General features: G+C 35.5%; 1 protein-coding gene across 1 annotated transcript in view; it reads right to left on the reverse strand.

The window, feature by feature from the left end:
- LOC150107901 (small G protein signaling modulator 3 homolog) overlaps positions 1-16,856 on the reverse strand; it is a 231,624-nt gene extending 214,768 nt beyond the window's left edge. The window contains exon 1 of the mRNA XM_090415425.1: positions 16,471-16,856. Coding sequence (XP_090271551.1) covers positions 16,471-16,534 — 64 coding nt within the window. The 5' untranslated portion in view covers positions 16,535-16,856. The remainder of the gene's footprint in view (positions 1-16,470) is intronic.
- Between the last annotated feature and the right edge of the window lie 755 nt (positions 16,857-17,611).

The following is a 17,611-nucleotide window of genomic DNA, read 5'->3' on the forward strand; positions in this document are numbered from 1 at the left end:
ATGCTGTACCCCTGCTACTTCTATTCCTGTTATTATATCAACTTCTGCCAACCATGTCTCAGAGATCCCAATAATCTTTGGCCAGGATAATGCTATCAATGCCGCCAATTCATCTCTTTTATTCCAGATACTCCTGGCATTAGTATAAAGCATAAAAATGTCAATGCTTTTATACCTATCATTATACCTATTAAAAACAACATGTAAGTCCACAGTAATAAACTTTAATTAATAAATAAGGTAGATATTTTGTACTAAAACTAATAGTACAGCTTACAAACAGATAGGAATAGAATACAAGTAACGAACATTCAGTGGATCACCTAATTCGGTAGGTGTAAAAAAGCTTCACAACTTTCTTTAAAGAGGCGTTCATATCTGAACCTGCATCTATGAAGGAGAATAGCTCTATCCCACTGGATATTATGGGTAGTGTAATACTGTGTTGAGGTAGACCAGACTTCTGAGGTGTGTTGTAATCAATATAATATTGAGGTTCTTTAATTCTTTTTTTCCAGAGAATGGCCAGTTTGTCCAAAATAAGTAACATCACATTCACAAGGAATTTGGTAAATGCCAGCCAAAGACCTCATTGCCTTCTACAAAAGATAAACTGTCATCTCTGTGTTTGGCTGGCGTTTACCAAATTCCTTGTGAATGTGAGGTTTCTTATTTTGGACAAACTGGCCATTCTCTGGAAAAAAGAATTAAAGAACCTCAATATTATATTGATTACAACACACCTCAGAAGTCTGGTCTACCATAACACAGTATTACACTACCCATAATATCCAGTGGGATAGAGCTATTCTCCTTCATAGATGCAGGTTCAGATATGAACACCTCTTTAAAGAAAGTTGTGAAGCTTTTTTACACCTACCGAATTTAAATCGAAATGATTGCCACTCTCTCTCTCTCTCGAAGATCTGGGAGACTTTTATTTTATGTAATCATTAAAAAAACAAATTATCTTAAATATTAATTATTTATTAATTTCTTTCATTTCCTAGCTCGTGACAACATTGTATTTTAATAGGTGATCCACTGAATGTTCGTTACTTGTATTCTATTCCTATCTGTTTGTAACACTGAAGCTGTACTATTAGTTTTAGTACGAAATATCTACCTTATTTATTAATTAAAGTTATTACTGTGGACTTACATCTTGTTTTTAATAATTATACTATGCCACAGGTTCCTCTAAAAATAACTATCATTATACCCTCCAGACTCCACTGGACTCAGTGTTACCTGATGTCATTCCCCTTCCCCCCAAGCACCTGTTCCCACAAGAGGCCACCCTGGGAATTCTAGTTATGTTGAAACATGCTGCTAGTAACAACTTGTCCATATCCTGAGCAAAATACTTACCGTTATTATTAGATTTGCCCTTTTCTTCAAATTTTCCCAAAATGTTCCTATATGCCTAGTGAGATTCATTTCCTACTCTGCTGTTCAGGTGTCCAACAAGGACCACTTTTTCCATTTTCTTTATGTCAGCTGCCTAGTCTAATGACACAAAAAATTCCTGCATTTCTTCCTTAGAAGAGATTTCTGTGGGACACATAGGCACAAATAAGTTTCATTGTCCATTTCCCCATTTTGAAGTTTGACCACACATTCTCTTCCACAATCTTTCCCAACCTCTTTTCAAGTATATTTGCATAAATCTTATCTGGAACACTAGTAGAGAAATTCCTCTGTAATTCTCACATTCAGCTTTATTCCATGTGGAACAGAATTACTGGGGAGGGAGAAGTCTGACCACACCTCCTCATGGTCCTCCCCTGGATCCTTGAAGCTTTTGACCAAACTTCTTATGGTCCGATTTCAAGGTGACTAACATGGCAACAGCATCCAATTTTCCAATGAAGAGTCACAGAAAGAAATCAACCAATGCTACTGCATCCGAGGCAGCCGATGTGTCTGGGCTGCAGTCCGGGCTCCTGACGAACTCAATATCAATGATGCTCAGAGAAAAATGGATGAACTTAAATACATACTTTACAAAAACAGTATCCATATTGCTTGTCTACAAGAAACAAAACTAAACAAAAATCTGAACTTCAGCATCAAAGGATACACAATTCTTAGGAAAGATAGAGAGAAAAGAACTGGTGGAGGGCTTGCTATCCTTTTGAAGACTCCAGAAATCAAATTCAAAGAAATCATTCTAAATCAATATTTAAATAATAACAGTTCAACAGAAGCTCAAGCCATTGAAATACACCTACCAAATCATTCAATTTCAATTACAAATGTCTACCAACCTGATAATACAAATATTGACACAGACATCATTGAAAAGCTAAGCGAAGCTCCAAATGATGCAACCATCATACTCGGTGACCTAAATGCAAAAAACCCAATGCGGGGCTCCCCGATTTAGACCATAAAGATCAACTCTTTACAGACTTGGAACTCACAACAATTAACAGACAGAGTACTTATGTCTCTAAAACTATGGGAACTGAATCTGATATCGACATCACAGCAATTAATTATAGCATTGCATCAAGGGCACAATGGAAAATTTTGGGAAACACTATCAGTGACCACAGACCCATAACAACAACAACCTCAAGATTGATCAAGAACAGCAAATCAAGAGGACATGGAACTTGAGAAAAGTTGACTGCACAAGGTTTACTCAAATCTTGGAGAACCTTTGTCTCTGGTAACCTTGATAGAAAATTACAAATCCTTACTTCACACATCAATAAAGCTGCGAAAGCAACAATACCAAGAGGCAAACGGAAAAATATCTGGATACCATACTGGAAAGATCACAATATCGATTCAATGACTACAGAAAGAAAAGATATCAATGAACAATTTAGAATTAATAAAACTGATGAATCCAGAAAAAATTTAATGGATATAACACAAAAAAACAGAGCGGAAAATTTGGAAGTGCAAGCAGGAGAAATGAGCAGAACTTTGCAGTAATCTGGATCCAAGAAAAGATAGCCAACACTGGAACATCATTAGAATCCTAGACAACAACATCAAAGAAGAGAACTAATAGAAAATAAACTTCATCATAAACGCTGAGTAAAAAAAAAGATATTACAGATCAAGAAATGGCAAACATACTGGCAAGAAACTATTCAAACAACTCCAAACTTCAGTATAACGGAGAGAGGACAAGACCCTCAATAAACTCACAAGTAAGATACTAAAACAAGCAAGAACACAAATCTAATGACATCTTCTCTGAAGAATTTACACTAAGTGAACTAAATTCATCAATCGGGAAAATTGCACCTAATAAATCTCCTGGTAATGATTTTATCTTTGTTCATATGGTCAAACACCCTGGCAAAAACATCAAAGAACAACTTCTAGACATTCTTAATACTTCTTGGCAACCAGGAACTACCAAAAGAATGGAAAAAATCAGTTATTGTACCCATCCTAAAACCTGACAAAAATGCTGCAGAATGTCAAAGCTATAGACCTATCGCATCAACTAGCATGCTCTGTAAAATTCCTGAAAGAATCATACACTGCAGACTCATACATTGGCTCACAAAAAATAAGAAAATTAACTACTACTACCAAACTGACTATACAGCCTGTCATTCGACGACAGATCAATTATTCAATTTCTGCCAAAGAATAATAGACTAGTTTCAGGGAAAAACCAACAAAAAAGACAACTGACATATTCCTTGATATGACTGCTGCTTTTGATCGTGTTTGGATCAAAAAAATCAATAAAATAGTACATGATATTGGAATTAGAGGAAATGATTTAATCTGGATCGCTGATTTCATGAGAAGAAGAAAGATCAAGGTTAGAATCAATGCAGCAATATTTAAAGAGTGGAGAACCTGGGCTGGTGTTCCCCAGGCCCCAGTACTCAGTCCCTTACTATTCCTTTTATACGTCAATAACATTCATCCGTATCTTACAGAAGACACAAAAGTAGCCTGCTACAGACTATACAGCCACCTGGCACACTAGTGATAAAATTAAAGAATCAGAAGAGATTCTAAATAAATCCATGAGAGGATTAGAAAAATGGTCAGATAAACTTAAACTCAAAATTAACCCAGATAAAACTAAGCATCTTTAGTACAGACAGGAAAAATGGACATTCCTACAATCTCAAAGTCATGATTAACAACAGGCTAATTGAAAAAGTTGTAAATCCAAAATACCTTGGCATTATGCTTGATCAAGACTTACATTTTGCACAACACATCTCTAACACTTCCAACAGGGCTCTCAAAACACTAAATATACTGAAAAGGCTTTATGGAACAAATTGAGGTGCAAAGCCAAAGATTCTCAAAACTACTTACACTACACTAATAAAGCCAATAATGGAATATGCAGCACCTATCTGGTCACCTTCAGCTTCATCAGTAAAGGAAAAATTAGACAAAGTACAAGTAAAAGCGTCCAAGATTATCATTGGTGCAGTCTCATCCACTAACAACATCAGAGCCCAACAGGAATGCAGGCTTGACCTGCTGGAGGACAGATGGAAATTTGCCACCATAAAATTCATTAATAATATCAGAAGCTACCAAAGCAATCACATCTCAGCTAAAAACTTATGAACATATGGAATCAAAAATGCAGACTTCACAAATTATCAACTTTACAATATGACAACACTATCAGGAAGGAAATAGTCATGATCACCTAAATGCCCACATAGGCAAAGAACCTGTATTTTCCAATCCTTTACCTTCAAATACCTTCAGAAATCTAAACCTTATAAAACTCTGTACAAAAAAGAGTCAAAAGAAATGTTCAAAGAAAAAGGTCTAAACACTATCAACCTTCTTTCATCCTCCAAACAGGTTATTTGTTATACCAATGGATCGTCAGACACCAATATGATTAATGGAGGTGCTGGTGCTGTCTTTCTACTCCCGAAAGGTGAAAAACTTTCAATAAAAGTTGGATCAAGGAGAATTGGTTCCAATTTTACAAGTGAACTTTATGCAATAAAGAAAGCACTCGAAGCCTATTTAAAATTATCATAATCTCAACAATCAGAGGGGATTATAATTTACAGTGCTTCAAGATCAGATATGGAGACAATCAAAAATGGCAATACCAAGCTCACATAAGACATTCATAAACTCTTAAACCAACTCAAGTGTTTGGGGGAAAAGTTGCATTTTACAATGGATTCCTGCTCATGTAGACATTGATTATAATGAAGCAGATGATAAATTAGCAAAAGAGGCCAGAGAACTCATCCAAGAAAGTGACATAACTCTTGCTGATGCTAATGCACTAGCAAAATTTAAACTAATTCCACTAAAATCAGGGATGCAACAACAAATTCCCAAAATTAATGCTGACAGAAAGACCTCCACCATGATAGCAAGACTCCAAACAGGACATTTTAGAGGAATGAAGATCAATATGGATGATATGAGAACATATAGAAACTGCAATAACTGCCCTAATACTGAACTGACCCACTTACATTTTTACCTGTCCAGCAATTACAGCAGCTTGCAAGCAATAAAACCTAATCCTGAACAACAGCTCTATACAAACAAAATCATCAACATAGCCAAAGCAGTTCAAGGAGCACATGGAAATATTTAAGACTCTTCAATGGACAAGATGACAACAGAATTATTCTGGAATAAATACTTTACACGGTATATAATATACTGGTGTCCAAAACCTGAGGACAAACGTTATTGCTGAACATCACAACCACAAATTCAGTCAAATAAGCTTGTGGTCATTTGTATAACTGATGATTTCGAGTAGAAAGCAGGTACACACTTAAATTTTCAAATGAATCGTCCACAAATGGGTCACATGGTAGCACTCAACAGGATAAAAGGCAAAAGGCTGTGCTAAACAACTTGTGTCTGAAGGAAGCCCCTTTCATGAAGTTACAAACTTGGATGTCTTGTAATGTCTCAAAGACATCATCTAGATGATTTCAAGCAGAGAATTATTAGAAGGCTTGAAGAAAGTCATAGAATTACTGATATTGCCAGAGAGTTGGGAACATCACGTAGCATTGTATCCAGGCTCTAGGTAGTGTTTCAAACCAATGGAATGTGTGTATTACAGATGTTTGCTAAGAAGTTGCCCTTGCTCTACCACAGAACATGAAGACAGATTTTGGATTTTAACCGCAAAACGTAATTGATGCACCATGGTAGGTCAGATTGCAAGCTTGCACCATTCAAGCATAGGCAAGTAGATATCTCAACAAACTGTGGCAAGATGTCTCCAACAGGTAGGGCTATATGCCTGTAGCCTGAGTCCCTTTAGCCACAGCTCATCGTAGAACATATTTTCAGTGGTGTCATATCTATAAAAATTGGATAAGACACCAATGAGCTAAGGTACTCTTTACATACAAGAATTGTTTCAGTCTTTCTTCTGATTTTAGATGACACTTGATCTAATATGAAAGTGGTACTTACCATCATGAGAATGTTCTTGAAAGGGATAGATATGGTGGTACTGAGGTCCTGGTGTGGGAAGACATTATGTTTAATGGACACACTGAGCCACAAATGTTGGAAAAAGAGACTATGACTAGTGAACAATGTTGCAACAAAGTTCATCGATGTTATGTTGGATTGTTCCATGGTGCTGTAGGCAAAGAATTCATTTTTATGGATGTTACACCATATCGTACATGAGCAGTGAAGATTCTTCTGGAGATCAAGGGTATTAATCAAATCAAGTGGTCAACATGCTCATCTGATCTCAACCCCATAGAACACATTTGGGATGAAATAGGGAGACACACTGCTGTTCAAAATTCCCTTCCAGAAAACAAACAAGGCCTTATCCTTGCTCTGAAGGAGGAATGGGCCAGTTTGCCTCAAGAATTCCTGAATCACTTGGTGTTAAGTATGGTACAATGTTGTGAGAGCTGCATCACAGTTTCGGATGGACATATTCCATACTGAAATGTTTCTCCTCATAGTTTTCTGTAAGCACTGTACATTAATACAATGTATGGTACAATGTTTTGAGAGCTACATCACAGTTTGGGATGGACATATTTACTGAAATATTTCTCCTCAGAGTTTTTTGTAAGCACACTGTACATTAATTTCTTAACTATGTCTTTAGGAAATTTATAACTTTAGCCAAAAACATATTGCAATTTAATTTTGATGAAATTTATGACGCATTTTTGTGTAATATAATTTATTAGCATGCTGGCAATAAATTTATGCCCACATTTGGTTATATTCATGAAAACTTTTTTATTAAGTACAATATTAATAAGATGGATAGGATTTCAGTTCAGTGAAAAAAAGTCATTAATGTATAGAGGGATGCGTGAAAATACACATCCCTGGAGTTCTCATGGCCTTTGACACAGAAATATGATGAAGGAAACCATGCATCATGACATGCGATGAATGACCAGAGACAAAACTGGTGATCAATCAGAAAAGACATGAGGAAATCTTAAGGTGGTAGATTGGTAAAAAGCCTACCCAAAACCAATCAAATGCTCTGATGCCTCAGATATATCAAGATCAACTACAAGTTTCTTCAAAGTTTTCCAGGGCTTGAAGTTAAAGGTGAGCAGGGTCGGATAAGAAATCTGGATATCTTCTGTGGAGAATCGATATTGGTGATCACTAATTAACTGTGCTTCCAGGTAGAGAAAAAGTTGGTTAATTAATGATGTTCTCCACTACTTTCAAAAGTATCAATGTGAAGGTAATGGGATGATAGTTTGATAACTGATTTTTTCATTTTTTTTTTAACATTTAATGCTACTGGGCATTAAATGTTAAATATGTATCACACGTCAATATGTATTGCAGCTTTTAAGTGATACAGGATGTGTTATTCTGGAGTAAAAGACTTTATATGGTATTGATATTGATGGTATTAATGTTATTAATAACAGTATCTAGAATGCTGAGAAGTTTTCGGATGAATTTTTCTAGCAAAAGATCAGAAGAGGAATGCAGTGAGTTGTTCAAAGTACAGTGGGAGATGGGTATTTTTGGAAATCTATACAAGAGCTGAAAGAGAACACATACAGAAATCAGACTTATCTTTAGATGCTGTTATCATGACACCACCTGATGTGAGAGAATTTGGTTGGTAATTTGGAATTATGTCTCAAGTATCTAAGGGTATGAGGCCAGTATGTTGTCTGTTAACTGAGTGTTGTGTGTGTGTGTGTATTCCTCTAGTTGATTTGTTTGTTTTGCAGGATGCAAAACTCAAGGTTTTGAAAATCAAGAAAACCAATCCGTGTCAATATTTATTATTTATTTAATGATATACATAAACAGTGATAAGTAGAGTAAATAATCAAGTGGAACTATTACATAAAACAGAAAAGGCATTACAGTTTAACAGTCAGATTCTGAATTACAATATTATTATTATTAAACAAGACCTCATGGAGTCAAAGACTCATCTAGGAGGTCCTTTTATCTCACACACATCTCATCATACCGGGTCTTAAACACATTCAAACTCCTTGCAGACACTACACTCTCAGGCAAGGTATTCCAATCATTCACAACTCTGCACGAAAAAAAACCTGCCTCTCACTCCCCTACTCACACCCTCTTTATACAGTTTCCAGGGATGACCTCTGGTTCTCCCCTGATCTCCCACTATATAGCTATGTAGCTTCGGGTTTAACAAAAAAAAGTCCATATAACTTCGGATAATAGAATACACGCAGTCACTAGCAAATATAGTTAAAGTTCTAGGTAACATTGCAACAATCACAGTATGGAGAGTCAGTCCATTCCCTCTGATAGAGCATCTGTTTGCATCTCCCATTTCCTGCCCTGTACGCTATAGATGTCATGGAAAGTCAAGGTCCTTTACTCTGGCAGTTGGCTAAGAAATAGACTAACTGACCTAACTTCAAATGAAAAATTGCTTAAAATCTTATTCAAACTAGGTCTTTCCAACCAAAGGTCTTCCTCAATACTGACTGAATTAGGAAGAATCGTGTAAAAGAGGTGAAAGCATGGAAGGACAAAAGCTACACTAAGAGCCTTGATGAGGGAACTAGAAGGCAGGAGACAGTTTTTTTACCAAAAGTTTGTTTTGGATTTTTTTTTTTTTTATGTTGTGTTGCCTGGACTAGACCAGGGTTTTGGACTGAAGCAATTTAAGATATGCTGAAACTCTTGAACTACTTCAGCATTCTTGTTGGAGAACTAGGGGTTGCATAGTGATTGGGAATTTTGTGTGGAGTGGAATGAAGTTCCTCATTCCAGCAAGGAATATTTCAATTATTTAGGTGGAGAATGTGTTTGATTCAAGAGAATATAAAGAGCACTCAGACTAAAGACAAGAGGCTTAGAAATCCTCAGGATCATCCCACTTGGCACTGCTGCAGATCCATAGAACATGAGACAAACTGACTGAGAAGGTCAACTTAAAGAAAGGAAAAATGGACAAGGCAAAGCATTTGCATTGATTCCAAGGCAGAATGGCAGATTGTATACCTTGAGTGATGAAAATTGAAGTCAAATGAATGACCAGAAAAATAAAGGGGAAATTGCAGAAGAAAAAGAGATTATAGAAGGCACATAAAGAGAATAATGTGGAGTAGTTGCTGAAGAATATAGGCTCAGACTAGGAAAGTAACTAGTATTGTAAGGAGACAAAAATTAGAATATGAGAGCAGACTGGTGCAGCAATCCAAGGAGAATACGAAGGAGTTTTCTCACTGCAGCGAGTAGTAGAAAAAATTATTGTGGACAGATTACCTTACTGGATGGAAATGGGAATCAGGTAACCAAAGCAGATGACATAGTTGAACTATTTAATGATCGCATTATTAGTTTGTTTCATCCTGGTATAGCAAGCTATATTCCTAGAAGGATAATGAACAATGAAGTGTTAGAAGTGAAGGAAGAAGTGTATTCCAAATACTGAGTACACTAAATGTTAATAAGGCAGGAGGCCTAGATGGAATTTACTGTACCATTAGCTTGGCTGTTTATTGAAAGCCTTGCAATGGGACAGGTTCCTGTAGAGTGAAAGGAGGATAAGATAGTACCATTACATAAGGGGCGACAGTAAAATGAAGGTATGAAACTATAAGACTGTTTGTATTTCTTCTGTAGTTGTTAATATTTTGAAGAAATTAGTACAGAATTGGATAGAGAAGAAAAGGGGTATATAATCAAAAAATTTAAGCTGTTGAAAGGTTACATGTTAATACTGAGGAGATTTTTCATATGACAGAATGAGAGGAAGGAGCATGGACAAGGGGCCATCCCTAGAAGATGCAAAAGGAAGTGGTGAGTAAAAGGCTAAGAAATAAGTTTTTTGCATTGAGAATACAAGCATGGAATGCATTGCCTGAGAGGGTTTTTTGATACTTCTGATACTACAATACTACTTTTGATACTACAAGATGATACTTTTTTTTAAGATGATGCTTGATGATTGACCAAGGGAATTATTGTCCAAATAAAATTTTTTTTGTGGTTCTCACCCACGAAAGGTTATCAGTAAACCTATAGCATATTCATACTATGGGTGGGCTATGGATTTTTTTTCCCCATTTTTATCAATTTTATATATACTTTTTGTGCTTTTTTATTTATTTTTATACAGTCTGGAAACCCTGCTCTAGAAACCAAACATAGAACATTCTCAAGCCACTTTAGGCTTCCAATAAGCACAGAGGTAGTCTCACACTGGCTGATGAAAGACAATCATGAACATTCATATCCATAGTGGAATTTGAACCTGCAGCCTGTTGGTTTGAGAGCAGATATGCTAGCCACTCAGCCAACCAGGGAGGCAAGATAACATTTATTGTTTCACTGTGAAAAGATTTATGAAATGATGATGGCAACAAAAATAACTTACAAAATAGAGACAGGTCTATTTTGATGATAGGGAAATGATGGAGTAACCCTGGATATTTGAAAACAGTCTTTGATTGGATTCAATGGGAAGAAACTGAGAAAGTTTGAAAAAAAAATAAACATAGAAAACGAAAAATTAGTTCTAATAAAAAATATGTAAGAGTTACATGAAAACTAAATTTGGTTTACACTTAGTCATGGACTATGATAAGGAAGTGTCATATCTCAATAACAAAGGAAATGGTGATGACTGGTGCCCTAAATGTAGTTAACAGCTACACATACTGGCTACTGAATTAGAAACCTTTATGCTGCGCATATGGAAAATACCTGGTCCTGCATGTCAACATGTATTCCAGGTAACAATCTAAGAAAGCTGTTGTTCAATAATTGTCAATTGTGTTGATTGCAATGGGTTAAAATGAAGGATCATTCAGAATTTGATAAAGGGCTTATTGCAAGTGCCTATCTCACTGTAGCCACAATTTTGAAAACAGCAGAACTGAGTGGTTTCTCAAAAGGTGAAATATCTTGGGTGTTTAATCAGTGGAAAAATAACCTGATATCGACCACTTTGGCGACCACTGAATGCCTAGATCAGTGGTAGCCAAAGTGGTTGATATCGACCCCAGGGGTCGATAAAACATTGTTAGGGGTCGATTGGGGGTCGATAGAAAAATATAAGACACCATTGTACAGGTAATATTTAATTCAGTTAACTTGGATTACCCTCCATCCTGAATGACAATGCAATTAAGAGTGAATCGTGGGAACAGTGGCATGAATAAGACCTGTAAGATGGAGCAAGGTCATAAAAATAGTTACGGAGGCCAATCAAGTAGGCCAAAATGACGTATTTACCAATAAACGGATGTCAGTGGTTCCCGCCCAGCCGGTGCAGCAGGAGAGAGATAGCAACACGTGCGTGGTTGCTTATTTACTTAGTTCTATTCGGTTCCAGTCTCATTTTTGCGCATCGACATACAAGTGAGCATTAATGTTCTAAAATTCATCAACATACATATTATAATTCAATCGCTATTCATTCACGAACTAAACTTCTCTATGTTGAAGAGTTGAGCAGGGCTGGTAGTAATACCAGTGATATTAATATTAATATTACTAGTAATACCAGTGATATTGCTAGTGATAGTAATAGTAGTAGTAATAGTAATATAATAAGATATACTATATTATACATACAATAAACACTGTAACTATAAAATAAACAATCTAAAAACTCACATAAGCGTCTTTTTCGCTTGTCCCATTATAATTACGTAATAGTAAAATAGAGGGGATCGATAAAACGTCAAGAAACTCTTGAAGGGGTCAACGGTCAAAGAAGTTTGGCGACCCCTGGCCTAGATGGAAAACACTGATTTCAGCAAAGAACCGGAAAGTTAGTCTACAGTAGTGTCAGGAAAAACCATGAATGGACACTGGAAAAAAAGTCTTCCAACAAGTCATGGTACAACTTGCTCTACAACTATGGTGGGCGGAGAGTTTAGCAGAAGTCCTTCAAAGTAATGAACCCTGACTGCCTTGTAAACACAACTCAAGGTTCATGAGGTGGTGTCTTGGTAGGTATGTTCAGTTGGTGCAGAATGGGGTTCCCTGATATTGCTGGAAGGTTGGGTGTCATCCAAGCAATTCTGAACATTGTTCCCGATCATATCCATCATGCAATGGTGACCTTTTATCCAGAAGGAGAGGGTTGTTTCATGGACAAAAATGCTACTATCCACTGTGCAAGAATTGTTCAGCAGTGATTTAGTGATAGCGATTTCTGCCATCTTTCCTGGCCACCACAAAGCCCAAATATGAACCCCATTGAGAATGTATGGGACATATTAGAAAAACAGATCTGGGAGCAAAGTCCTCTTCCATTGAATCTGAGACAGTTAAAGGACCATCTAGTGAATGCCTGGTATGTTGTAGATGCAATCCAACACAATGTTTAATAAAAGTTTCTAATTCGGTGGCTGGTATGTGTAGAAAGAAAAAAGCAACTGTGTTCAGATGATATGGTGACTTTGGCACATAATTTTAAATTATAAAGAAAATGTACATGCTGTGGGGTCAGACTAAATGAGCAAGTCTTAAAGAACAATGAGAAATACAAATATTTGAGAGGTGTACTTTTACTGATGGAAACTAGATCGGAAGATATTGAGAATTTCACTGAGATAAAGGTTTTTTTTAATATATCAGCAGTCTACTTTGAGAAGATTTACAATAAAGAAAATTGAGCTGGAACATTCAGAAAGAAAGAATATGGTAGTCAGAAGGGATAAAGTGGAGAGCACTGATCTGCCTGACCTGACAGCTTCAGGTTTGAAGCAGTCAGAGCAACTGATGTAACCCACTAAGCTACTAAGGCAATGCCTAGATGCAGCAAGTTTAGTCAGTGGAAAAAACTGGAACCCTTAAAAAATATTAATAACTGAATGTATTATCTTTTAATATTTTGTTTTGTTTCTTACTTTAAGCATTTAGATTTTAATAATACAATCGTTATATATTTAATAACAGCTATCCAAATGTTCACAGACATTGCAAACAATTTGGATAGCTATTTATTTATGCAGTTGCCAATTGCTAATGACAATATATTCAGACAAAGCATTTGCAAACGATCAGTAACAATTGATTGTATATGTAATCACAATGAATATATGATATAATTTAATATGGTGTTAACTTATATTATCATGATATTATCTTAAGACTGTGGTCCATTAAAACTAAAGCATCGATAGTCAAAACAATAATTCTTGCCCTGAGGGTTACACCGGTGGTCAGCATTCACTGTGTAGAAAGAATGGACATAAAAACAGTTAACAAAACAGTTATGTTATAGTGTATTGTGATGTAGTTTTTGTTGTATATATATATATATATATACATGTGTGTGTATTCCTGATGATGACCTTGATTGTTAATTGCAGAACAGGTAACTGCTTTAATGTGTTTTTGTCTCTGTAATTTCTACACAATGAAAACAATAAGAAATTCAATAAAATTAACAATACAAATGAATCAGTTTGTATCATATTCATTTAGTGAATTTATTTAGCTCTTATGAATTTATTTAGCTCTTATGAGGTTCATATGTGTATTTCTGTATTTTGTAAAGTGAGGTTTCGGTTAACATCATTGGCAACAGAAATAAAAGTTTAAGCTGATTCTTTCAAATTTGTAGTAGTAAGAATTACATAAAAACAAAATTGGTTTTATTATTACTATTAAAATATTAAGAGTACATTTTATTGCAATATTAATTATTATTATTATTATGGGATGCCTCCAATGATTCATTGCAGGAGGTTGCTACACACCTCACTGTCTCTCTTACTACCCAATTCTCCAACTACGTACAACACCAACACCACAACCATCAACACCACCTACCCACCCACCACCAAAGACAAAAAAGTCACTTTGAATATAAAAGTCAAAATAATCTGTAGGTAAGCAAGAAAAAAAAAAAAAAAAAAAAAAAATTGAGAGCTCATAAATTTTTAATATTTTAGTGTTATACCATTATAACAGATTTATCGATTATATCTGAAAAATTAAAAAGCCTTAATTCTTGTTTATTAAAAGTTTCCTTTAACAACTGTATTGAATTATCGTAAAAATTTAGAAACTTCATTCATGAATAATGACAAATCAGACACTGACAATATAAAATTTTGCAAATGGGAGCAGTTGTTGATGTTTGTAATTTCTGGTGTAAAATGTCAGATATGACAAATGCATGTTAGAGAAGATCATTCTATCATATAATATGTAGTAGGATAGTTAAGGTGAACTATAATTGTAGAAAATGCTAGCTGAGGTTAAGCAAAGAACAGAAGATCAGGTTTTAATCTGTGCTCGTGACTGTGTGTGTGTCATTTTTATGATGACGCCTTGGATTTTGGTAAGTGGATGTAAAAAGATGGTTCCCTACCCCCTCAAAAAAGGAGGGGAAACCATTTTGTCAATCATTAGATTTCTTGGGGGATGTATTTTTTTTTATTTTTTAAACTGCACTGATGTCAGAAATTTATAGAAAAGGGGCATACAGCAGGAATGAGTGAGAATCATGAGAATCTGTGCATTCTCTTACACAGAGAATGCACAGAGTTCAATCCAAGCATCACTTGACAGCATTTCTCTGCATGCTGCTACACCCAGATTCTCAGCTGCTATTTACACATATATCTGGGAGTGTAAATAGCAGATGGTTGGGAAACTTCTAAATGCTTTAACATTAGGTTTCTTCCCATGTACTATCTTGCAGAACTGCTGCACCCTCAGAGGGAAGAAAAAGTGGCTCTCCTAAGTTAATACTGTGTCAAGCACAGACATCTGAGCAATCATTCACGCTGCATGTGTTAAGGAGGTACCAATAGCATTCACTGCAATTCCACCAGATAATGGCATAAATGAGGGAAGACTAAAGGTGTTCTATTATTTCATCACCTGTTCTTCCCCTTGCTATTATAACATGAAAGCTACTATTTTGTACAAAGCTGTCAATCATACTTCCTCTTTTCTTTCTATCAATCAAATGCTGTAACTAATATTTCCTAGTATCATCCTTGCAGCTTTACCTTGGCTGAGTACATATAAATTTCTTCTGTTGATGCATTCTCCATGATCTTGAAAAACAAACCTGAACACACAGGAATCAATCCATGCATGCTTAATTTCATTATTCATATATTTTGCAAATCTATTTATACTACCAAATTTAGAAATGCATGACAACAATGCTGATTTCAAATGTTTTATATTTTCCAAGATTAAGCCACAGGAGGTAAAAAGTATTTTTCTCTATTACTTTTAGAATGCAAGGCATTTTCTCTATCTATTATGCTGTCTCATGATCTATTATCTTTCTTTTTCCTGCTATGTAGTTCTGGGTATGGATTTTTCTAACTGGTTCACAACTTCCCATCTCCCAGTTCAGTGCTATATAAGATGCTCTCTCTCTCTCTACAGCTAGGTTGAGAGAACATTATTCGAAATAAAAATACAGCATTATCAAAATTTTAATAATTTGTTCATTCTAATGACTCAGTACAGTACAGTCCTGTCATTCTTGTAAATGTTACCTAGGGGGGGGGGGGGGATGAAAGTAACTTTGGAAGTAGTGAGTATAAATGAGACAACATATTGAAAGGGCAAACTTATTATGTAAAATATGTATAAAAGAGCTTAAAATATGTAGAAAACAAATGGTACTATTTATACAACTTGAAAAAATATGGTATTTATTTATGATTAAGTCACGTTTAAACTAAAGGAGCTGGTTTTTATTTCCCAAAGGAAGCTGGTTTAGTTTAAACTAAACCAGCTTCCTTTGGGAAATAAAAGCATTATATATATATATATATATATATATATATTTTTTTTTTTTTTTTTTTTTTTTTTTTTTTTTTTGTTCCAAGCACCATATTATAATGAAATTATATTAATTCTAGTGATGCTCTTCAGGAGTATTTAACATTGTTTATTTTAAAGTGTTATGATAAAAAATAGCAATACCATATAATTCACAAGGACTAAAACACAGGTATTTATAAAACTTAGCAGAACAGCAGGTTACCACATATGGCATGTAATGCCATGTGGAAATTTCTTTACCTGCGGTGTTTTTTCCACTGTATCCCTCAGGTGATTTACCGAACACTGAGCGAGCAAACTCCATCTTCAAATTAATTCAAAACAAATAACTAAACTAGCATAACGCTATTAGTTGAAAACAAAATAAATATCCATATACGATTAACACATCATTAAAAGGGCATCTTGAATACTCTTTAAGAATCATGACTTCGTTCTTTTTAGTTTCAAAAGCACAAAAAATGTCATAAGCCTAGTAAAATAAAAACACCTCATCGCAGGGAAATATTGCGCCAATCTTTTTTTCTTCATTTAGGAAAACCACGTTTTTCTGTTTTGCCATGTTAATTAATGAAATAAACTTAAGATAACGATTAACAAACAAATAGAACACACAGCACCCATATGTCGGATACTGACACGAACACCGACAGTTCGGCACTCGTACGCGTGGGGGTAACTTCCTGTTTGAACATGGATTCTGTATTGTAGATGCTTTGCCCATCAATTTTTTAAATAAATTAACATAAAAAGACCCACGTGCAACAAACAGAAGAAAGTGAGAGAGGGAGATTAACTACATAGAAACGTATAATATTATATTATATTATACAAATACGAATATATATATTCTCATGACTCATCGTACATACATGATGAGAATACAGAGAGAGAGAGAGAGAGAGAGAGAGTCATTTACATTATAGAGCCTTCATAACAGCCGGGTTTCTGTACTTTGTTTGGAAAGATCTGGTTCGATTCCCGTCTTCCACAGACAAGAACTTTCTCATGACTTCTCAACTGAAGGCTAATTAACAGGTCTCTAACTGCGTGGGCCGCACAACTACGGTTGTAGAACTTGTGAAAATGCACGTTGTACACACCGAGGAGGTCACTGGTTCCTACTCCAGGTAGAACTGTACAGAGGCAATGATCGAGAGGTAGTAACATGTGCCACACATTGTCGGCTAAGCTATTGCTGAAGATGTTCCAGAAGTCCCGAATTATTCTTCATTGCCGTACACCCATTGGCGCACACAGGGATGGGGCCAAGGAGCCCTGATCCTACCCCCCCAAAAAAGGAAAAAACACTAGAAAAATTTCCAAAAATCTGTTCCTAATTAAAATTAATTTAAAAAAAAATTATGTTGTGTCATGTCTT

Source organism: Typopeltis vanoorti, chromosome 3, assembly GCF_054136105.1.
Source record: "Typopeltis vanoorti isolate ZY-2024b chromosome 3, IOZ_Tvanoo_1.0, whole genome shotgun sequence".
NCBI lineage: Eukaryota > Metazoa > Arthropoda > Arachnida > Uropygi > Thelyphonidae > Typopeltis > Typopeltis vanoorti.